The sequence below is a fragment of the Zonotrichia albicollis genome, chromosome 16 (genome assembly GCF_047830755.1).
Source record: "Zonotrichia albicollis isolate bZonAlb1 chromosome 16, bZonAlb1.hap1, whole genome shotgun sequence".
In the NCBI taxonomy this organism is placed as follows: Eukaryota; Metazoa; Chordata; class Aves; order Passeriformes; family Passerellidae; genus Zonotrichia; species Zonotrichia albicollis.
In genome coordinates this window covers 2117764-2133953 of record NC_133834.1, presented here as the reverse complement: position 1 = coordinate 2133953, position 16190 = coordinate 2117764, and the positions used below count along the sequence as shown (strand labels likewise).

Here is a 16190-nt window from a genome sequence, read left to right as displayed (position 1 = left end):
GAGGGGTTTGGGAAGGGCGACAGGCTGGGAGAGCCAGAACCAGGAGCAAATATCCCAATTTATTCCTGACACTGCCATGGCCTCAAGCCCTTCCAAGTTGTTCCATCTCTATCCATCACCACCATCAGCCACGAACCCTGTAGCAAGAGGATTTTCCCCCTGAAGGGAATTCAGGCCTTTTCCAGCAAAGCTAAATAATCCCAGCAGCAAATGACACCCTGAGTGTCCCCTGGTGCTGAGGGACACCCTGGAGCATCCCCCACTCCCCTGCAGGCAGGACTCAGCCTGGAGCAGAGGGATTCACCTCCCCTCCTTAAACTGCAGCCAAAGCAGTTTGCCATCCTCCCCAAAGCGCTGTTAATCATGGATTTTGTGGCTCTTTTCTGGAATTCCTTGCTATCCCACCGAGACAGAGTCATTATTTACAATAATTCTAAATGACTCTTAATTACAGCGGCGCAGGTGCTCCTCGGAAGCAGCCGGATCAACATATGGAGGAGAGGTGAGGGATTCTCTGAGCTCAGGGGGAGGTGGGAGAAGCCTCCAGCTCCAGCAGGGATGGCTCCCACCTGGGGGGCTGCAGCTCAGAGAGGCTGAGGAAGGAATTTTCAGGGAATGCCGAGCTCTGGGAGCGGGAGGGACAGCTGGGCTCCCCCCACTGCGGCACAAAGGGAGGCCACACTTCCAGTTTATACAGTTTAATAGATGTGAAACAAGATACATTTCCTTTGGAGTAATGGATGCATCGATAACAGAAGATAAATGTGAAGGCATAAATATGAGGCGGCACGGAAGGAACCAAACGGAAACGACTGCATGGGTTTGATCCCCCCTGGGTGTCCACGGGCTCCTTCCTGCTCCTCTTTCCCGTGGCCAAGCTGGGCCATGGACACAGGGCCTGCAGGAGGGGTGGGGAAGGAGGGTAAAAACAAAAATAAAGCTGCAAAAAAAACCCCCAAAAGGTGTTAAAAGGTGACCTGGATTCCTCTAGAGGCTTCTGGAAGGGCCTTGGGAAGGGAACGTGTCCAGGGATGGGGAGGGAGGGGCAGGGAATGCAAACTGCCCCCAGGGGTCGGAGTTGTTCTGTCACAAGGAGGACAAATCGTCACCTTAAATGCTCACAAAGAACATCACCTACGACAGCTCTTTACACCTTTACACACTGTATCAATAATTTACTTAGAACTGCAGTAAACAAAATACATTTCTTAAATAATTTACTATTTATTTGTTCAGTTTTTTTAATCTCTCTGTAAATGTAGTTATTTTTCCTTTTTTTTCATTAGTTTTTTCTCTTTGTAACACAAGAAACCGTCTTTGTGCACATTAGTTCAGATTATTGCGACGTTTAACCTGAATTTCAGTTAAAAAAAAAGAGGGGGAAAAAAGCAACAGGACAGTTGGACAGACAAGAAGAATGAATAACTTATTATTGCACTGGCTACAATTCAGTAGTGATTTGGTTTTTTTGTCTGTAATTAGGACAACCTCTAAAGTACAAAAGAAAATGAGCGAGACGTCAGAAGCATCAGCTGTGAGAAGAAGCTGGTGGGGTGATGGTGGAGGGCAGGGAAGCGAGGAGAGAGGAGAAACATTTGGAAAATGAATGGCTGGAATAATTAATTCCACAGAAAACCCAAGGAAACACCACCCATGTAATGCAAAAAACAGCATCTCTGTTTCTCTATAAAAATATGTGCATTATGAAGAGAGAGTTTTTGTGGGTCTATTTTTTTTTCCAGGTTTTTTGTTTGTTGTTTGTTTCCTCATTTTGTAGCTCACAAATACAGAATTTTTATTTATAGAACTGCTGATATACAGACAATGTCCAGCTCCCAGGCACTCCAGCGTAACGTGACAGCTCAAAAAGGTGCCTCAGGAAAAGTTGAGCATCTTTAAAATAAAAATAAAATTAAAAAAAAACCCAAAAAACAAACCAAACAAAACAACAAAACCCCCAAGAGAATCCCCCCACCACCTCAGACCCGAATCAATGTGATCGAGGCCACAGAGCGGGGTAGGAGGAACAAAGCCACCCCTACATCAATCCACCTTCCCCTTAGAAAAGAAACCCCAAAACCTCTCGCCAAATCCCCCAAAACCCCATCCCCAGTTTCGTCCAGCCGCTCGTTTGGTTTCTTTTTCATTTTTTCATATGTGTGTGTGTGTGTGTGTTTGTGTGGTTTTTTTTGCAAACTTCCACAGCTCCTCCCAACGAGTGCCCGCAGCGAGGGGACGGCCCCGGTGGCGGCCGCCCCTGACCGCGGGGTCCCCTCGCTTTGGAACCCCCACATTGGTGACAGCCCTTGAGACCCCCCCTGTCCCCCATCCCAGCAGCTATACTGGCTCATCCGTGCCTTCTTCTGTGGCAACAGTCACGGGGCCCAAGTCCTGCTTGCGCGGGGGGCTCTTGGCAGTGCCCAGCAGCTCTTTGCCCCCCTCTTTGCCGTTGTTGCCCCGCTGAGTTTTTAAGTGCTCCTGTTTCCTCGGCTCAGCGTCCGGCCGCGAGTCCAGGGAGGCCGGCGTGGGCTGCCCGCTGTCCCGCAGCTCCGAGAGGCTGCTCAAGGAGCCGCCGCCGTCCAGCTGCTCGAAGGAGAAGTTGGGGATGCTGAGGTGCTCCCCCCCTCGGCTCTCCGGGAGCTCCAGGGATTCTCGGTAGGCCGGGAACTCGCAGGACGGGGTTCTCCTCCGCAGCAGGGTGTTCTCGGAGGGTTTGGTGCGCGGGGCCGCCGCTCCCTCGTCCTCCATGGGAGGATCTATAGAAATGCAGGGCGGGCTCATCTTCTTCTTCCTCCGGGCTCCGTGGATGTAGTCGGCCTCCGGCTGGATGTGGCCAGGGGGCCGCTGCTTGTCCTCGGCGGGCTCGGGGGCGCCGCCGGAGGGGCAGATCTCGATGGAATGCCGCCGCTGCTCGTCGGCCCAGCTGGGCTTGCTGAGGAAGCCCTTGGTGTCGGTGCTGTAGAACTTCTTCAAGTCCTTCTCCCTGCGGGAGAGGCTGCTTGTGCTGCAGTTCTTGAGGGGCACAGGGGACGGGGCCGGGGACGTGAAGGGCGAGGTGGAGCGGCTGCCGGGGTCCGAGTGCTCCTCTGCCCAGTCTTTGGCCGAGCTGTTGATGTGCCGAACCTCCTCGTCAGCCAGGTCTGAGGGCTCGGCCTGGCAGCCCTCGGGGCCGGGGGGGCTGCTGGGGCTGGGTGGCCGGCTGGCAACGCCGTGCTGGCCACACGTGTGCTTCCGTGCCAGGGGGCCCAGGGCCCGGTGTGGGGAGGATGGGGGAGAGCGTGGAGGGGTGGCTGGGAGCGGGGAATGGAGAGGGCTGGCGGTGAGGGTGCTCTGGGGCTGCTTTGCTGATGGTTGGGGCTCTCCAGGCTCTGCTTGCTGGCTGTCTTTGTGCTCTGGAGTCTGTCCGTCTACCGAGTCTGTCCGAACGGCCTCCTGGAAGGGGAGAGAAGGGAAATGGGGTGAGAGCCTGGGGATGTGCTGGGCAGTAGCACCTCCAGTGATAGACACAGAATTACAGAACCATGCTGTGTTGGAAGGGGTCTTAAAGCTCATCTCCTCCCACACCCTGCCACGGGCACCTTCCACCAGTCCAGGTTGCTCCAAGCCCCATCCGAGCTGGCCTGGGACACTCACAGGGATGGGGAGCCCATGGCACGAGGCAAAGGGTTTGTGGGTCTAACACAGCCCATCCCATCCCTGCCTCATCGTGCCAGTCCTGTCAGACCCTCCTGACAACAGGATAAACTTTAGGAGCCTTCATGTTCAGGGCTGGCATCTGCTGGGCCTTGGTCTTCTTCCAGCCCCAAATCCTGAACCAGCACAACCCATCATGGTGGAGGGCTCTCCCAAATGGAGATTGGGCACCTTCTCCCCATGCTTTAGCTCTCACTTCCTGGAACAGCACAGCCATGAAGATGTAAGCAGGGAAAAAAGGGCCTTCCCACATTTGCTGGGAATATATTAAAATTTATGGCACGTTTTGTTCTGAAACAGGAATTCCACTTCAGCTCCGAGCACAGAAACACAAGAAAGGACTGGGAAAGAAGGGAAGGAACCAGGTGACAAGACAGGAGTTACCTCTGTGTGCTGGTGGCCCCTCACCTGTCTGCAGAGCAGCTTGCTGAGAGCAGGGGAGCGGGGGCTGCCATGGGGGACCAGCCCCTTCCAGCGGTGCCGCCCGTCCTCCGCGGGCACCCTCAGCGAGGAGCTGCCCCCCACGGGCTGCGAGCGCGTGGAGCTGATGGACCCTAGGGCAGGACAGAGGAGCGGTCACTGCTGGGCACGGGGGCTCTCCAGGCTTGGGGCAGAAGCTTCAAGAGGGGAGCGAACACAGGAGGGAGGAGGGAAAACCTGTTGGGCCGGGGTGGAATGCCAAATCTCGGCGTAAACCTTGGATTAAAAACCTTGTCCCTTGTGCTGTGTGCTGCTTCGAAGCTCAGCAGGGATGGCAGGGAGCTCACAGATGCTGGGGTGTCTGTGCAGGGCTCTGATCCTTCTAACTCTAAGATATTCTACAACTTCTGCAGGCCCAGGGCAGTTCTCCCACCCAGCCAGCACCAGGGGCTGTCCCCAAGGCTCAGCTCAGCTCAGCATGGTCCCACCAGGAGCTGCTCCAAGTGCTCTGACAGCCTGAGCCATGGACAGGCTGGAATCTCTCTCTTCCCAAAGCCTCCCAGGCTGGGTCTGAAGGCCATCCCTGCTCCCCAGCCCATCCGTGGTGCTGCTTTACTGCACTTGGGAGTTGTTTGAAAGATCTCCTCTGGTTTCTGGCTGCAGGATTTATTGTCCTCATTAGTTTGAAACCCAGCGTCTGTTCCTGCAGCGCTGCCCAGCTCCGTGTTACAAACACCCTTATCCATCACTCCAAGAGATCTCACCCGGGGGTCAGGGAACTTGAACCCCTGACAAAAGCCATCCAGACACATCACAGTTGCATTTCACAGACAGATTTGTTGGTGGGGACAAAGAAAAGTGAGTGTTTAATAATTTTTCTTCTGGAGCTTTTCTCCAGAACACACAGAAGGAATTCCCACCCCCATCCTGCTTCTCCCCAGGTTTTTCTTGGGCTCTCTCAGACCCAGAGTTTCAGGCTGAGCCTGTGCTGTTCATGTGCTATTCCAGGCTTTATAAAGTGCTTTTTACGATGCAGAAAAACTCTGGCATAAAGTCTGTCACAAACATGGTCATAAAATCCAGACCCAATGCTCTACTCCCTGTCCTCAGCTGGAATTTCCTCCTGTTGGACACTTTCCATCGAGCTCTCATATAGGAAACACAAACCCCCTCCAAACTGGATGCTCAGGAGCACTGAGGATCTCTGGAGCTGGATGTTTTTTCTCTTGTTTTTCTAGGAAATCAGCAAACTGCATCTAAAACCAAAATATCCTGAGATCTGCTCATCCCACAGGATTTTCACTGTGTGGTCAGTGGAGAAGATCAGACATCCTGAAGCCCATGGAAACACTCGTGGGAGTCTCCATGGGCTCAGTTTTATTTGGATATAATTTCTGGATCTGTGACTTGAAGCAGAGTTTGGGCAGCTCAGGAGCAGCACAGCTCAGGGTGCTGCTGATTTTACCACCAGGTAAAAAAATCATATCCATCATATCCATCATATCCATCCCTCCAGTGCTCTTGGAGAGAAATTTAGGAATTTAGGAAACATCAGAGAATCCTTGGTGGGTTGTACCCACCCCTGCCAACGCCCCAGCAGTTTTACATGGACATAAATCCTCCTTTACAGCCACTCCAGGGATGGAAAGCAGCCCCAGGAGGGGGCTGTGAAACTCAGCCTCTGTTTTCTTTCCTTCACCAGGAATTTGCAGGTGAAATAATAATAAACACTGAGCAGAGAACATGACCTGGCTCCCAGAGAGTCTGAACAAACACAGAGTTCCTTCTCCCAAGGAAATCAGAGCAAATCAGGGTGTGCAAACCCACTGGGCAGTTCTGGCATTTCAAACCACGCTGGATCAAAGGGAACCAGGCTGGGAAAAGTTCTAGGGAGCCCCTCCAGGAGCACGTGTGCTTTTAGGGAGGCAGAGTTGTGTTTCAGATCAATTTCCTGTTGTATTTTTACTTTTAGCCCCATAACTAATCCCTCATATCCCACAATACAAATTTTTCTATCCAATTACAGAATACTACCCAAACCCATTAAAGTAAATTTTAAAAAACCTAACCTCCACCCTAAACCCTCTATTTTACTTAACATATATCGCTATATTTTAAAACCTTAAGCTCTAAATTTTCCACTACATAATATTATACACTTCTAATCAAACTACACACTCATAATCTCAATTCTATAATTTACTTTTAAAAACTTCCTCTACAACTTCAAATTAAACACAATACTCTCTTAAAAATCAAAATCAACATAAAAAACCTAAAATTCTCAGCATCCAAAATTCCAACAATTTTCCCTTCAAAGCAGCTCAACGGAAGAGACAGGAATGCATTTTCAGGGAAATGTGCTGGGATGCAGAGGATGAATGCCCCCTCAAAGGCTCTGTGATTCCTGGATTTTGGGGTCTCTCCATGACAGTGATTACAAGGCTGGGCTCAGGAAGAACCAGCGAGCGGTTTCTGATCTTTCTGCTGCCAAAGAATCTCCTGCAGCTCTGAGCTCCAGGTGTGCTGCTGAAAGGCACTGCCCTGAGGCTGCAGCCTGCCTGAAACATGAGCAATTGTGCTGGAAGCAGTCCCAACTCTGGCTTTTATTCCTGGGGATGTTATTGATCCTCAGGCAGGAGTCAGAGGGAATGCACAGCTCCCTTCCCCTCAGCTAAAACCTGGGAGCTTGCTGTTGGGGAGGTGATGGAAAGGTGGAATTTTGCAGGATATGGGGAAGGAAGCACTGTGGTGCTGCTGGAACCCCACAGGAGCCAGCCCTGCTCAGGCCATGCTTGGCTTGGTTGCTCCCCACTGTGGGTGTAATAATGGAATTGTAAAGATTGGAAAAGACCACGGATCCCAAGCATCAATCCTGCACTGCCAAGGCCAGTGCTAAATCAAGTCCCAGGTTTTTTGAGCACTCCCATGGATGATGGCCCCACCACTGCCCTGGGAGCCCGTTCTGATGCTTGAACACCTTCCAGTGAAGAAATTTTCCCTGATATCCAATCCAAACCTCCCTTGGCAGAACTTGGGGCTGTTTCCTCTCATCCTGGCCCTGTTCCCTGAGAGCAGAGCCCAACCCTGCCCCATCCTATCAGGGATTTGTGGAGAATGAGAAGTTTCCCCCTGAGCTTCTCCAGGCTGAGCCCCCCAAGCTGCATCCCCTTCCCTGGCCATACTCCAGCCCTTCCACATCCTTCTCGTGGTGAGGAACCCAAACCTTTGCCGCAGAGCAGGGCAATCTGTGAGGGTGGTACCTCTTTGGGCTTTGCAGGGGTAGGTTTCCATCTCCACCTCGTGCAGGGGCAGGGGGGCCGTGGCTGGGGCCACGGGCCGGAACATGTAGCTGTCGTTGGGCAGGGAATGCATCCGGGACACCGAGATCTTCCTCACTGTCAGCAGGTTCTGGGAGTCCTGGGCCCTCAGCGAGGCCGCACTGCCCTGCAGAGCAACAGGAGAGAGAGGGGGCATCACCCCTGCGGCCACAGCTTTCCCAGGCATGGTCCTGGGAGAAGTCTGTGAGGAGATAAGGGTGATTGTATTTTATAAAAAAATCCTTTCATTAGGATCTTTCTCCTGAGAAGCTGTGAGACAGAGTAAGGATCCATCCTGAACTAGGTGAAGTGTCTGGGAGAGGTGAAGGGTCTGTGGAGCTAAAGCTGAAGGAGAGGCCGCGTTCCAGAGACAGCAAGGAGAAGGAGACAGAGAAAGAAAAACAGAAAAACCACGAGGTCAATCTGCCCCCGACCTAGGAATTTCTCCGATAAAGAAGAATTAGTGCTAAGTGTCATGCAAGATGAATATGTATGAACTTATTGTGAAACTGTATGCATATGCGTTTGGAAGGGGGATAAAAGGAGGTCTGAAATCTTCAGGGGCACGCATGCCCTTTTGGGGAGTCTTGCGTCTGGCGCGCGTCGTAATAAAGCATACCGGGCTTTACAACTTTTACAAGTTGTGAGGTTTCTTCTTTTCTCCGCAAAACAGCTGAGAGGCCTCAGAAATGAAATGTAAACAATAATTATCTGCTGCTGTGCAATGCAACAGGTGCATTTGTGATTGGTCTCATGTGGTTGTTTTTAATTAATGGCCAGTCACAGTCAGCGGGCTCGGACTCTCTGATCAGCCACAAGATTTTATCATTCCTTTCTATTCCTTTCTAGCCTTCTGATGAAATCCTTCTTCTATTCTTTTAGTATAGTTTTACTATATAATTTTCTTTTAATATAATATATATCATCAAGTAATAAATCAGCCTTCTGAAACATGGAGTCAAGATTTTCATCTCTTCCCTTGTCCTGGCTGGACACATTCCCCTCCCAGTTTCCCCTTTTATCTCAAACACAGTGAATCCCTCTGGTTCTCCCTTCACATCAGCCTCCCAGTGACTGATTGAAAACATTTTCCCAGCTGCACGTCTTAAATTAAATGTATTTTGCTTTGCTCTGCCAGCAAAACCTGTCGCTGAGATCCCTCAGGTTTGGAGCTCACCAAGGATCTGGTTAAATCTGGTTTTTAACTTGTATTTCTGGCTTGGAAATGCCTTCCCTCAGCTCCCTGAAGGGGCACACCCCAAGATGAATTACTCCATGCTTTTACCCTGTGGAGCTTGGCTGGGAAAGGGGGCCAGCAGGTATTTGCAGCTTGTTGGCATCCAGCTGTGCCAGCTGTGGCTGTGCCCAGGAGCCAGCAGGGCTCTCAGCTGATGGGTGAAAGCCTCAGCAGCCAGTGCCAGCTGGTCCTTGGCCATCCCAGCTCATCAGCCCCACCTGGGCTGGGGGCAGCCAGGGGCTCCTGCTCACCCTGAGCCACAAGGAGAACAAAAGGTCTCAGCACCTCAACAGGAGCATCTTGGAATTTGGCTCCTAAAGCTCAGCTTGGCTGTGGCTGGAACAAATGAACAGAAAGCCCTTCTTGACATCAGCCACTTCAATTTTTAAAGGTTCAGCTGTTGAGAGCTGACTAAATTAGGGATGTGGGGAAATTTCAAATGAAATAAGGGCTTGAAATATGAGCCATGGATGGGAAATTTGTTGGAGAGCTGCTCTGGACTGTGAGGATGGTTTGGAGGCATCACTGCTGCTCCTTCTCCTTGCTGGGAAACACCTGGTGCACTCCAGAGCCTGATCCCATGCCCTGGAAATCAGGATGGGATCTGGGCATGGGGGGGGAACTGGGAGCAGAGGGGGTTGAAGCCCTTCTGGATTGTTGGGAATTTCCTTGGAGCATTCCCTGAATCCCCAGCTCTGGGGATTGCTGGAAGCCTCCGGTGTTGATCCCTCCCTGCCTCAGTTTCCTCAGCATCACAAACAAGTTCTTGCAATAACAATAAAATCCAACCTGACACTGTTTTCTCCACAAACAAAAAGCTCTGCCTGCAGCTCTGGGTTTAACACTTGAAGTCACACCAAACACACATTTTAAAGGCTAAAAAGAGGATTTCACTCCTATCCCACACAGGGCTGGCAAGGTTGAGGTTGTGAAGGGACAGGATGGGGACAGCTGTGACACAGCCCCAGAGCACAGCACCACGATGGGTGGGACATCAGCCACCCCAGCCTGGTGGCCTGGCCTTTTGTGGGGTGGTGGCAGGACATGGTGGAAGGATGAAAGGACACTTCACCCCCTCATCACCCCCAGGGTTAAAAGGAGGCTCCTGATGTGTTTGGGAAGTGTTGGAGGATGAGGAAAGCCCAAGGAGAATGAAGTGTGTGAAAGGAGGTGCCCTCTCCTCCCTCAATTAGAAAAGCAACCTGTGCAGTTCCCTGCAGGAATGTTTGTCAGGAGCAACATTCAAACAGCCAATTCCCCAGCCCTGTGGAACCGAATCTTTCTCCTCGCCCTGATGGAGCCTGATGGATTTCACAAAAATCTAATTTAATGTAATTTAATCTCCAAGCCCCCACTGATTTCGCGGTAGATTTATTTGTGATCGTGGTGACAAAGCAGTTCCATGTTCACTCTTAATCACAGGCTGCTGACATGGGGTGAGACAATTATCTCACACCCTCCCTCCCCCTGCACTTCTGATTGTTTTCCTGGAAGACTGGCAGGGATCAGAGAGCAGGCAGTGTCCCAAAAATCAACCCAGGGACTTCCAAAAATCAACCTAGGGACCTCCAAAAAATCCACCCAGGAACCTCCAAAAATCAACCCAGGAACCTCCAAAAATCAACCCAGGGACCTCCAAAAAATCCACTCAGGGACCTCCAAAAATCCACCCAGGGACCTCCAAAAATCAACCCAGAAACCTCCAAAAATCAACACAAGGACCTCCAAAATTCAGCCCAGGAACCTCCAAAATTCAGCCCAGGGACCTGCAGCTCCTTGCTGAGGGGCTCTGATAATTCCCAAGTTCTCCATGTCCTAAGCAGAGCCATGGGGAGCTGCAGCACTGAATTCCTGGGGGATCCTCTGGAAATCCCAAAGTGGGATTAAACAAAACCTGTGAAGGGAATTTATCCCATCCCATGCTGGAGGTGCCAGAGCTCCCAATGCCAGCACTCCCAGGATTTTTGGGATTGCTTGTTGGTTTTGCTGCCCTGAGAAATGACAAGGACGGGCTGGGACAGCAGGACAGGGACCTGTGGCTTTTATGGCTCTGAACTTAAAATCTAGAACTTGAGAATGGAGAGATGGACTTTGAACTCTCCTCTGGAATAATGGCCAGGATAATGTTTCTAGCACCTTCCACATCCAGGAGCCCTGGGAGCTGCCTCAGGACATGGAGCGGTGGTGACATCCCTGGGGTAGGGGCTGGGACAGCTCCTATCTCCCTCTCTGGCTCTGTGTGGGATCTGCTGGTCAGGCTGGTGGGATCCATCCCCTCCCCAGCCCAGCTCTCACCAGGCCTTGGTGCTTCTCCTTGGGCTGCTCCAGGTTCCCGTGCAGCGCCCGGCTCTCCCCGGCCACGGCCCCGCTCCTGCTCCCGCCGGTTCCTCTGGACATCTCCAGCTCGATCTCGGCGTCCATCTCAGCGTCCTCCTTGGCCTCCTTGTTGCTCTCCTCCAGGTGCTTCATCAGCACTGCCACCACCACGTTGACCAGCACGAACTGGGCGATGAGGACGAAGGTGACGAAGTAGACGGGCGAGATGACGGGCAGGTAGCTGAGGCAGTGCTTGTCCTCCCGCGTGCACTCCCGCAGCGTGTCCTGTGCCGGGGACAGGCAGGCATTAGAGAGCTTTCCAGGGGCACAAACTGATTTATTCAAAATATGGATATTGATCTAGCACCCGTATCCAACTGTGAGGGACAAAAACTCTCTAATAGTTTAAAGTTAGAAAGTTTATTGTGATGTGGGTTAGCTCCCAAATACACACCTCAATTTACAGGTGATTACAGAGCCCAAGTATTGAATATCCAAAATACAAATGCATATTCATAACTTTGGTACATCCCATTCCCAATATGGATATTGATCTACTAGTACTGATATCCAACTGTGAGGGACAAAAACTCTCTAACAGTTTAAAGTTAGAAAGTTTATTGCAGCGTGAGGGGTAGCTCCCAAATACACACCACAATTTACAGGGGATTACAGAGCCCTTTTATCTATTTAAGTATTAATTTACAGGTGATTATTAAGTCCTTTTATCTATACAGGTATTGAATACCCAAAATACAAATGCATATTCATAACTTTGGTACATCCCATTCCTCGCTTTGTATAGTAATTACTTCAAAAGCTATTAAGTATGGTAATTAGTTCAAGAGCTATTAAGCATGCACAGTTTGCTCCTTGAAATGGGTTGGTGGTCCCTTTCATGGGAGGGGTCCCAAAATGAGGAAGTAAATGAAGTCTTCCTCGTTCTGACCTTTCTGCCTTTTCAATGCAAATATGACAAAGGAACCCTTGGCAGAACTCCCATTCCCCATCTTCAATTGGTTTCAGAACAGAGGAGGCCTCCAATTGTCTTCTGTTCCTAAAAGCTATTTATCAGTTTCTATATTCTTCATTATAAACCCAGCTAACCAAACATTGTGTTGACAAGCAGTCAATTATTAATTAACTACTAATTCTTAACTTCATCAAGGCCTATCTATTTATTTTAATTAACTCAAATAAAGCTTATCTCTAACTAAAATCTTAGCTCCTCTAAAATCTCTACATTCCTTAAAGTTTATGTCTCAAAACACCAAAAGAACGCAAACAGGGCACAACTGAAACGGGTAAGAGGAAATAAGGGGGTCATGGATTACAGCACCCACAAAGAGGGGAATGGGGTGCCCAGAAGTTTTGGATTTCTCATGTCCTGGAGTGTTCAGGACAGAGCATGGAGCTCTGGGGTAGTGTAAGGTGTCCCTGCCCATGGCTGGGGGTGGCACTGGATGAGCTTTAAGGTCCCTTCCAACCCAAACCATTCCATGATCCTGTGATTCTATGGCACATCCCAAAGGCACAGCACACAGAGCACAGCATGGTTACTCCTCCCAGTCAAAAACCTGGCATCATTTTCCTTCAATATCACATCCAGGACCAAAGCTTCAGGCTGGGTGAGAATTAGGACAAATCTTGAAAACACACCTGGCTTTTCTATTAGGAAATTGTCCCTGCCCATGGCAGGGGTGGCACTGGATGAGCTTTAAGGTCCCTTCCAGCCCAAACCATTCCAGTGATTCTATGACACATCCCAAAGGCACAGCACACAGAGCACATGGTTACTCCCTCTGGTCCAAAACCTGGCATCATTTCCCTTCAATATCACATCCAGGACCAAAGCTTCAGGCTGGGTGAGAATTAGGACAAATCTTGAAAACACACCTGGCTTTTCTATTAGGAAGTCTCATTTTGATATTTGAAGAGGAAACATTTTTGTTTGCACCCAAGAGTTGCCTAAATCCGTTTGAAAACTGTACCCACAGCCCTCCAGAGAGGAGGAAGCCCCCAGAGACTGCACACACCTTCATGATGCCGTTCCAGTTGTCCCCCGTGGACACCCTGAAGAGGGTGAGGAAGGCCATGCCGAAGTTGGTGAAGGTGGCATGGCGGCTCAGGCCCTCACAGGGATTCTCCTCACTGCAATCTGTGGGGCAGGGAAGGAGCAGCACATCAGCCAAGCCATGCTGGAGAACCCACAGCAGCCCCCAGAGCCACGTCCCACGGGTTTATGGCACCAGGGGGTGGTGACATCCTGCTCAGGTGGAACAGGGGGCACAGGGGGAAAGGTGTTTTCAGCTGGAGAACCTTGGGACAGGACAGCAGGAGCTGTGGGAAATGGTGGTGGTGGAATTCCCATCCCTGGAAACATTCAAGGCCACTGATTTATTAAAAATATGGATATTGATCTAGTATGGATATCCAACTGTGAGGGACAAAAATTCTCTAACGGTTTAAAGTTAGATATTATTGCGATGTGGGATAGCTCCCAAATACACACCCCAATTTACAGGTGATTTCAGAATCCTTTTATCTATTTGAGTTGGACAGGGTTTGGAGCAAGCTGGGCTAGTGGAAGGCATCCCTGCCCATGGCAAGGGGTGGCACTGGATGGGCTTTAAAGTCCTTCTCAACCCAAACCATTCCTTCTGATTTCTGTGATTTTCTTTGCTCCTGCTCCACAGCCTCCTTTGTCTGTTTTCCTGTTGATTGCGCCCTTGCCTTGATGATTTTTTACATCCACCACGAGGGATATTTTCACTGAGATAAAGTGGAGCAATTTGACATTTTCCCCCTGAGAATTAATAGCCTAATGAATGCAAATTGAACATATGAAATATCCATCTTCCCATAAAACACAGCCTCGTTAAATATCCATTAGGACAGGCAGCAATGGCTCTTGGTTGGGCATTTCAGTCTTAGGTAATTATTCTGAGGTAAATTGGAAGGAAAAACAAAAAAAATTCCAAGAAAAACCCACAAATGACCAGTCCTGAGGGAAAGAGGGCTGATGGTTCTTGTGGCTGGCATGGACTGATCAGGAAAAAGGAAGGAATATTCCCATTAAATTGGGCTGGGAAGCAGAGTCCTGCCCCAGTGGGGTTCCCTGGGCTGGCACTGCCCAGGTGTGGGTGGAAACACCAGAAGAACAATTTTTCACCCCTGTGACTGAACAAACACACCCATAACTCCAGGGGTGGAATATAAACCCTCACTGTCTCACTCAGGGTGGGTGCAGAACTCTTTCCTTCCCCGGAATTTGTGAGAGACTGAAAAATAATTTGGTTTTGGTTGAAAGAATTATTCTGCTCTCAGGCACTTGTAATCTGAGCAGAGGGCTGGGCTCATAAAGGGGATTAATGACAGCCATAAACTCTGCTCAGGAAGGGCCTTCTGGTGCTCCTGGAGCTCTAATTGGGATGGAAATGTTGAGGATGCAGACACAGCTCCCTCCAACAGCATTTTCCAGGCTGCGCAAGGCTGGGGTTTGCTCTGATTTTAGTGATGGGCACATTCCCGAGCAGCTGCTGTCTCCTCAGACTGGAGGATTAATTAATGCTGGACAAGCAGGAAGCCCTGGGTGCCTCCTGGTTGATGGAGAGAGGGGAAGGTGATGCTGAGGAGCGCTGGGAGCTGCAGGGGCAGTGGCAGCAGTGCAGAGAACTGATGGGCTGTGGGGAAGCTGTGAGCAGGGACATGTTTATGGTGGCATCTCTCCAGCAGGAACCTGACCCCCATCCAGCTCTGCAGGCTCGTGTTCTGTCTCCAGTAGCAAACTTGAACAAATCCATGCTGGGGCAATGATATTTAAAAAGCAAAGAGTTCCTCTCCAGCCAAGGCTGGTGTTGGCCAGAGCCCTGAATGTGTGTGTGTGTGTCAGAAAGGTTCTGTGTTACATCCTCGTGTGTCAGCTGTGACCCTGAGATCAAGAGAAAACTTCCATCTTCCAGAACATGAGTGTGAAGCTAAGGAAGGCCCAGGAATGAGAGGGAGAGGGAGAAAAGGAAGCAGGCAGATAGCAAATAAACACCAACCGGATGGAGCCAGCGGCCTGGGGCCCATTACTCACCCAGCTTGCCAAACAATTCCACTCCCAGGGCAGCATAGATAAAAAACAGGAGCATAAAAAGTAGGCCAAGGTTCCCTACCTACACAAGGAGAAAGCAGAACAAGGGTCAGGCAAGTCGAGGTCATGAATGAAATCACTCCATCACATTTTCAACACAAGCACAGCAGGGATGGGGGTCCAGAGGAAAATCAGATTTCCCCTGGGACCAGCAGCCTGGCCCCTCTCTGAGTTCTGCTTTAGGGGGCCCTTTGTGTGGGGAAAGGAGCAGAAATGCCCTTGGGGGAAGCAGCAGCTTCTCCATCACCCTGCTCTCTGGAGTTTGGCCACCCCAGGGCAGTTTGTGGGGCAGGGCTGCTTTGGGACCTGGGCTCTGCGTTGGGTTTGGGGCCTTTCCCTTTCCCTTTCCCTTTCCCTTCCCCTTTCCCTTTCCCGGGACTCTGAGACAGCAGCAAGCCAGGAGAGGAGCTGTTCCCAAAGGTTTTACTGGCATGGAGGGCTTGCAGTGCTCCAGGGAGAGGAGAACTCCCCGAGCCTTTTCCTTTGCAGGCCCTTCTCAACCAGAGCTTCCCAGATTTGAGCTTTCTGTGTCCCACAGGAAGATCCTGATCCCAAACACCAGCCCTGGCAGCTCCAGGTGCTGCTGGAGGTGTTCCAAGCCCCCAGGGTGGCTGAAGGGGGTGACAAGTGACGTGAAAACAGCACAAAATCTCTTCACACCACCAGCATCACAGCCCTCCGTGCTGGATCTCATCCCAGCACAGAATCCCAGCCTCAAAAACCTCTCCTGGAGCAGATTTTTGGTGATTCAGGCAGAGAACATGAAGGGCAGAGTGACCTGACCTGCTCCCACCTGCTCCCATTTATCTCTGCTGCCACTTTAATCTCCCTGTGAGCAGCTCCTAACTGAGACAAAGTGAGTTCTCTGCACCACCAGCAGGATTTTATCCCTAAAAACAAGGAGCTGGGAGGTGATCCAGGCAGCCAGGCCCAGGGATTCCTGATCTCTGAGGCGCATTTTAGTGAACTCTGACTTTGGGAGAGTTTTCTTCTCTGAGGTGGCACAGCCACAGATCTTTTGGTTATTTGTACTGTGCTAAATTTAATCAGAAAGTTTATCAGTGTG

At 50.5% G+C, this 16190-nt stretch overlaps 1 protein-coding gene and 1 long non-coding RNA gene across 4 annotated transcripts in view; both read right to left on the bottom strand.

Moving 5' to 3' along the window:
• Window positions 1-682: 682 nt before the first annotated feature.
• CACNA1H (calcium voltage-gated channel subunit alpha1 H) overlaps window positions 683-16190 on the bottom strand; it is a 161575-nt gene continuing 146067 nt past the window's right edge. For 2 of the 3 annotated variants that reach the window (XM_074553205.1, XM_074553206.1), the window contains exons 30-35: window positions 15068-15146; window positions 13023-13144; window positions 10966-11271; window positions 7377-7560; window positions 4078-4247; window positions 683-3432 (exon numbers count right to left, since the gene is read on the bottom strand). In XM_074553205.1, the coding sequence (XP_074409306.1) occupies window positions 2338-3432; window positions 4078-4247; window positions 7377-7560; window positions 10966-11271; window positions 13023-13144; window positions 15068-15146 (1956 nt within the window). In that variant the 3' untranslated portion in view covers window positions 683-2337. The remainder of the gene's footprint in view (window positions 3433-4077; window positions 4248-7376; window positions 7561-10965; window positions 11272-13022; window positions 13145-15067; window positions 15147-16190) is intronic. The other variant, XM_074553207.1, reaches the window with a different exon arrangement.
• LOC141731050 (uncharacterized) lies at window positions 7668-10959 on the bottom strand. The gene is made up of 2 exons (XR_012582962.1): window positions 10274-10959; window positions 7668-10228 (listed from the first exon to the last, which is right to left on the bottom strand). It is a non-coding gene; the product is annotated as an uncharacterized LOC141731050 (long non-coding RNA).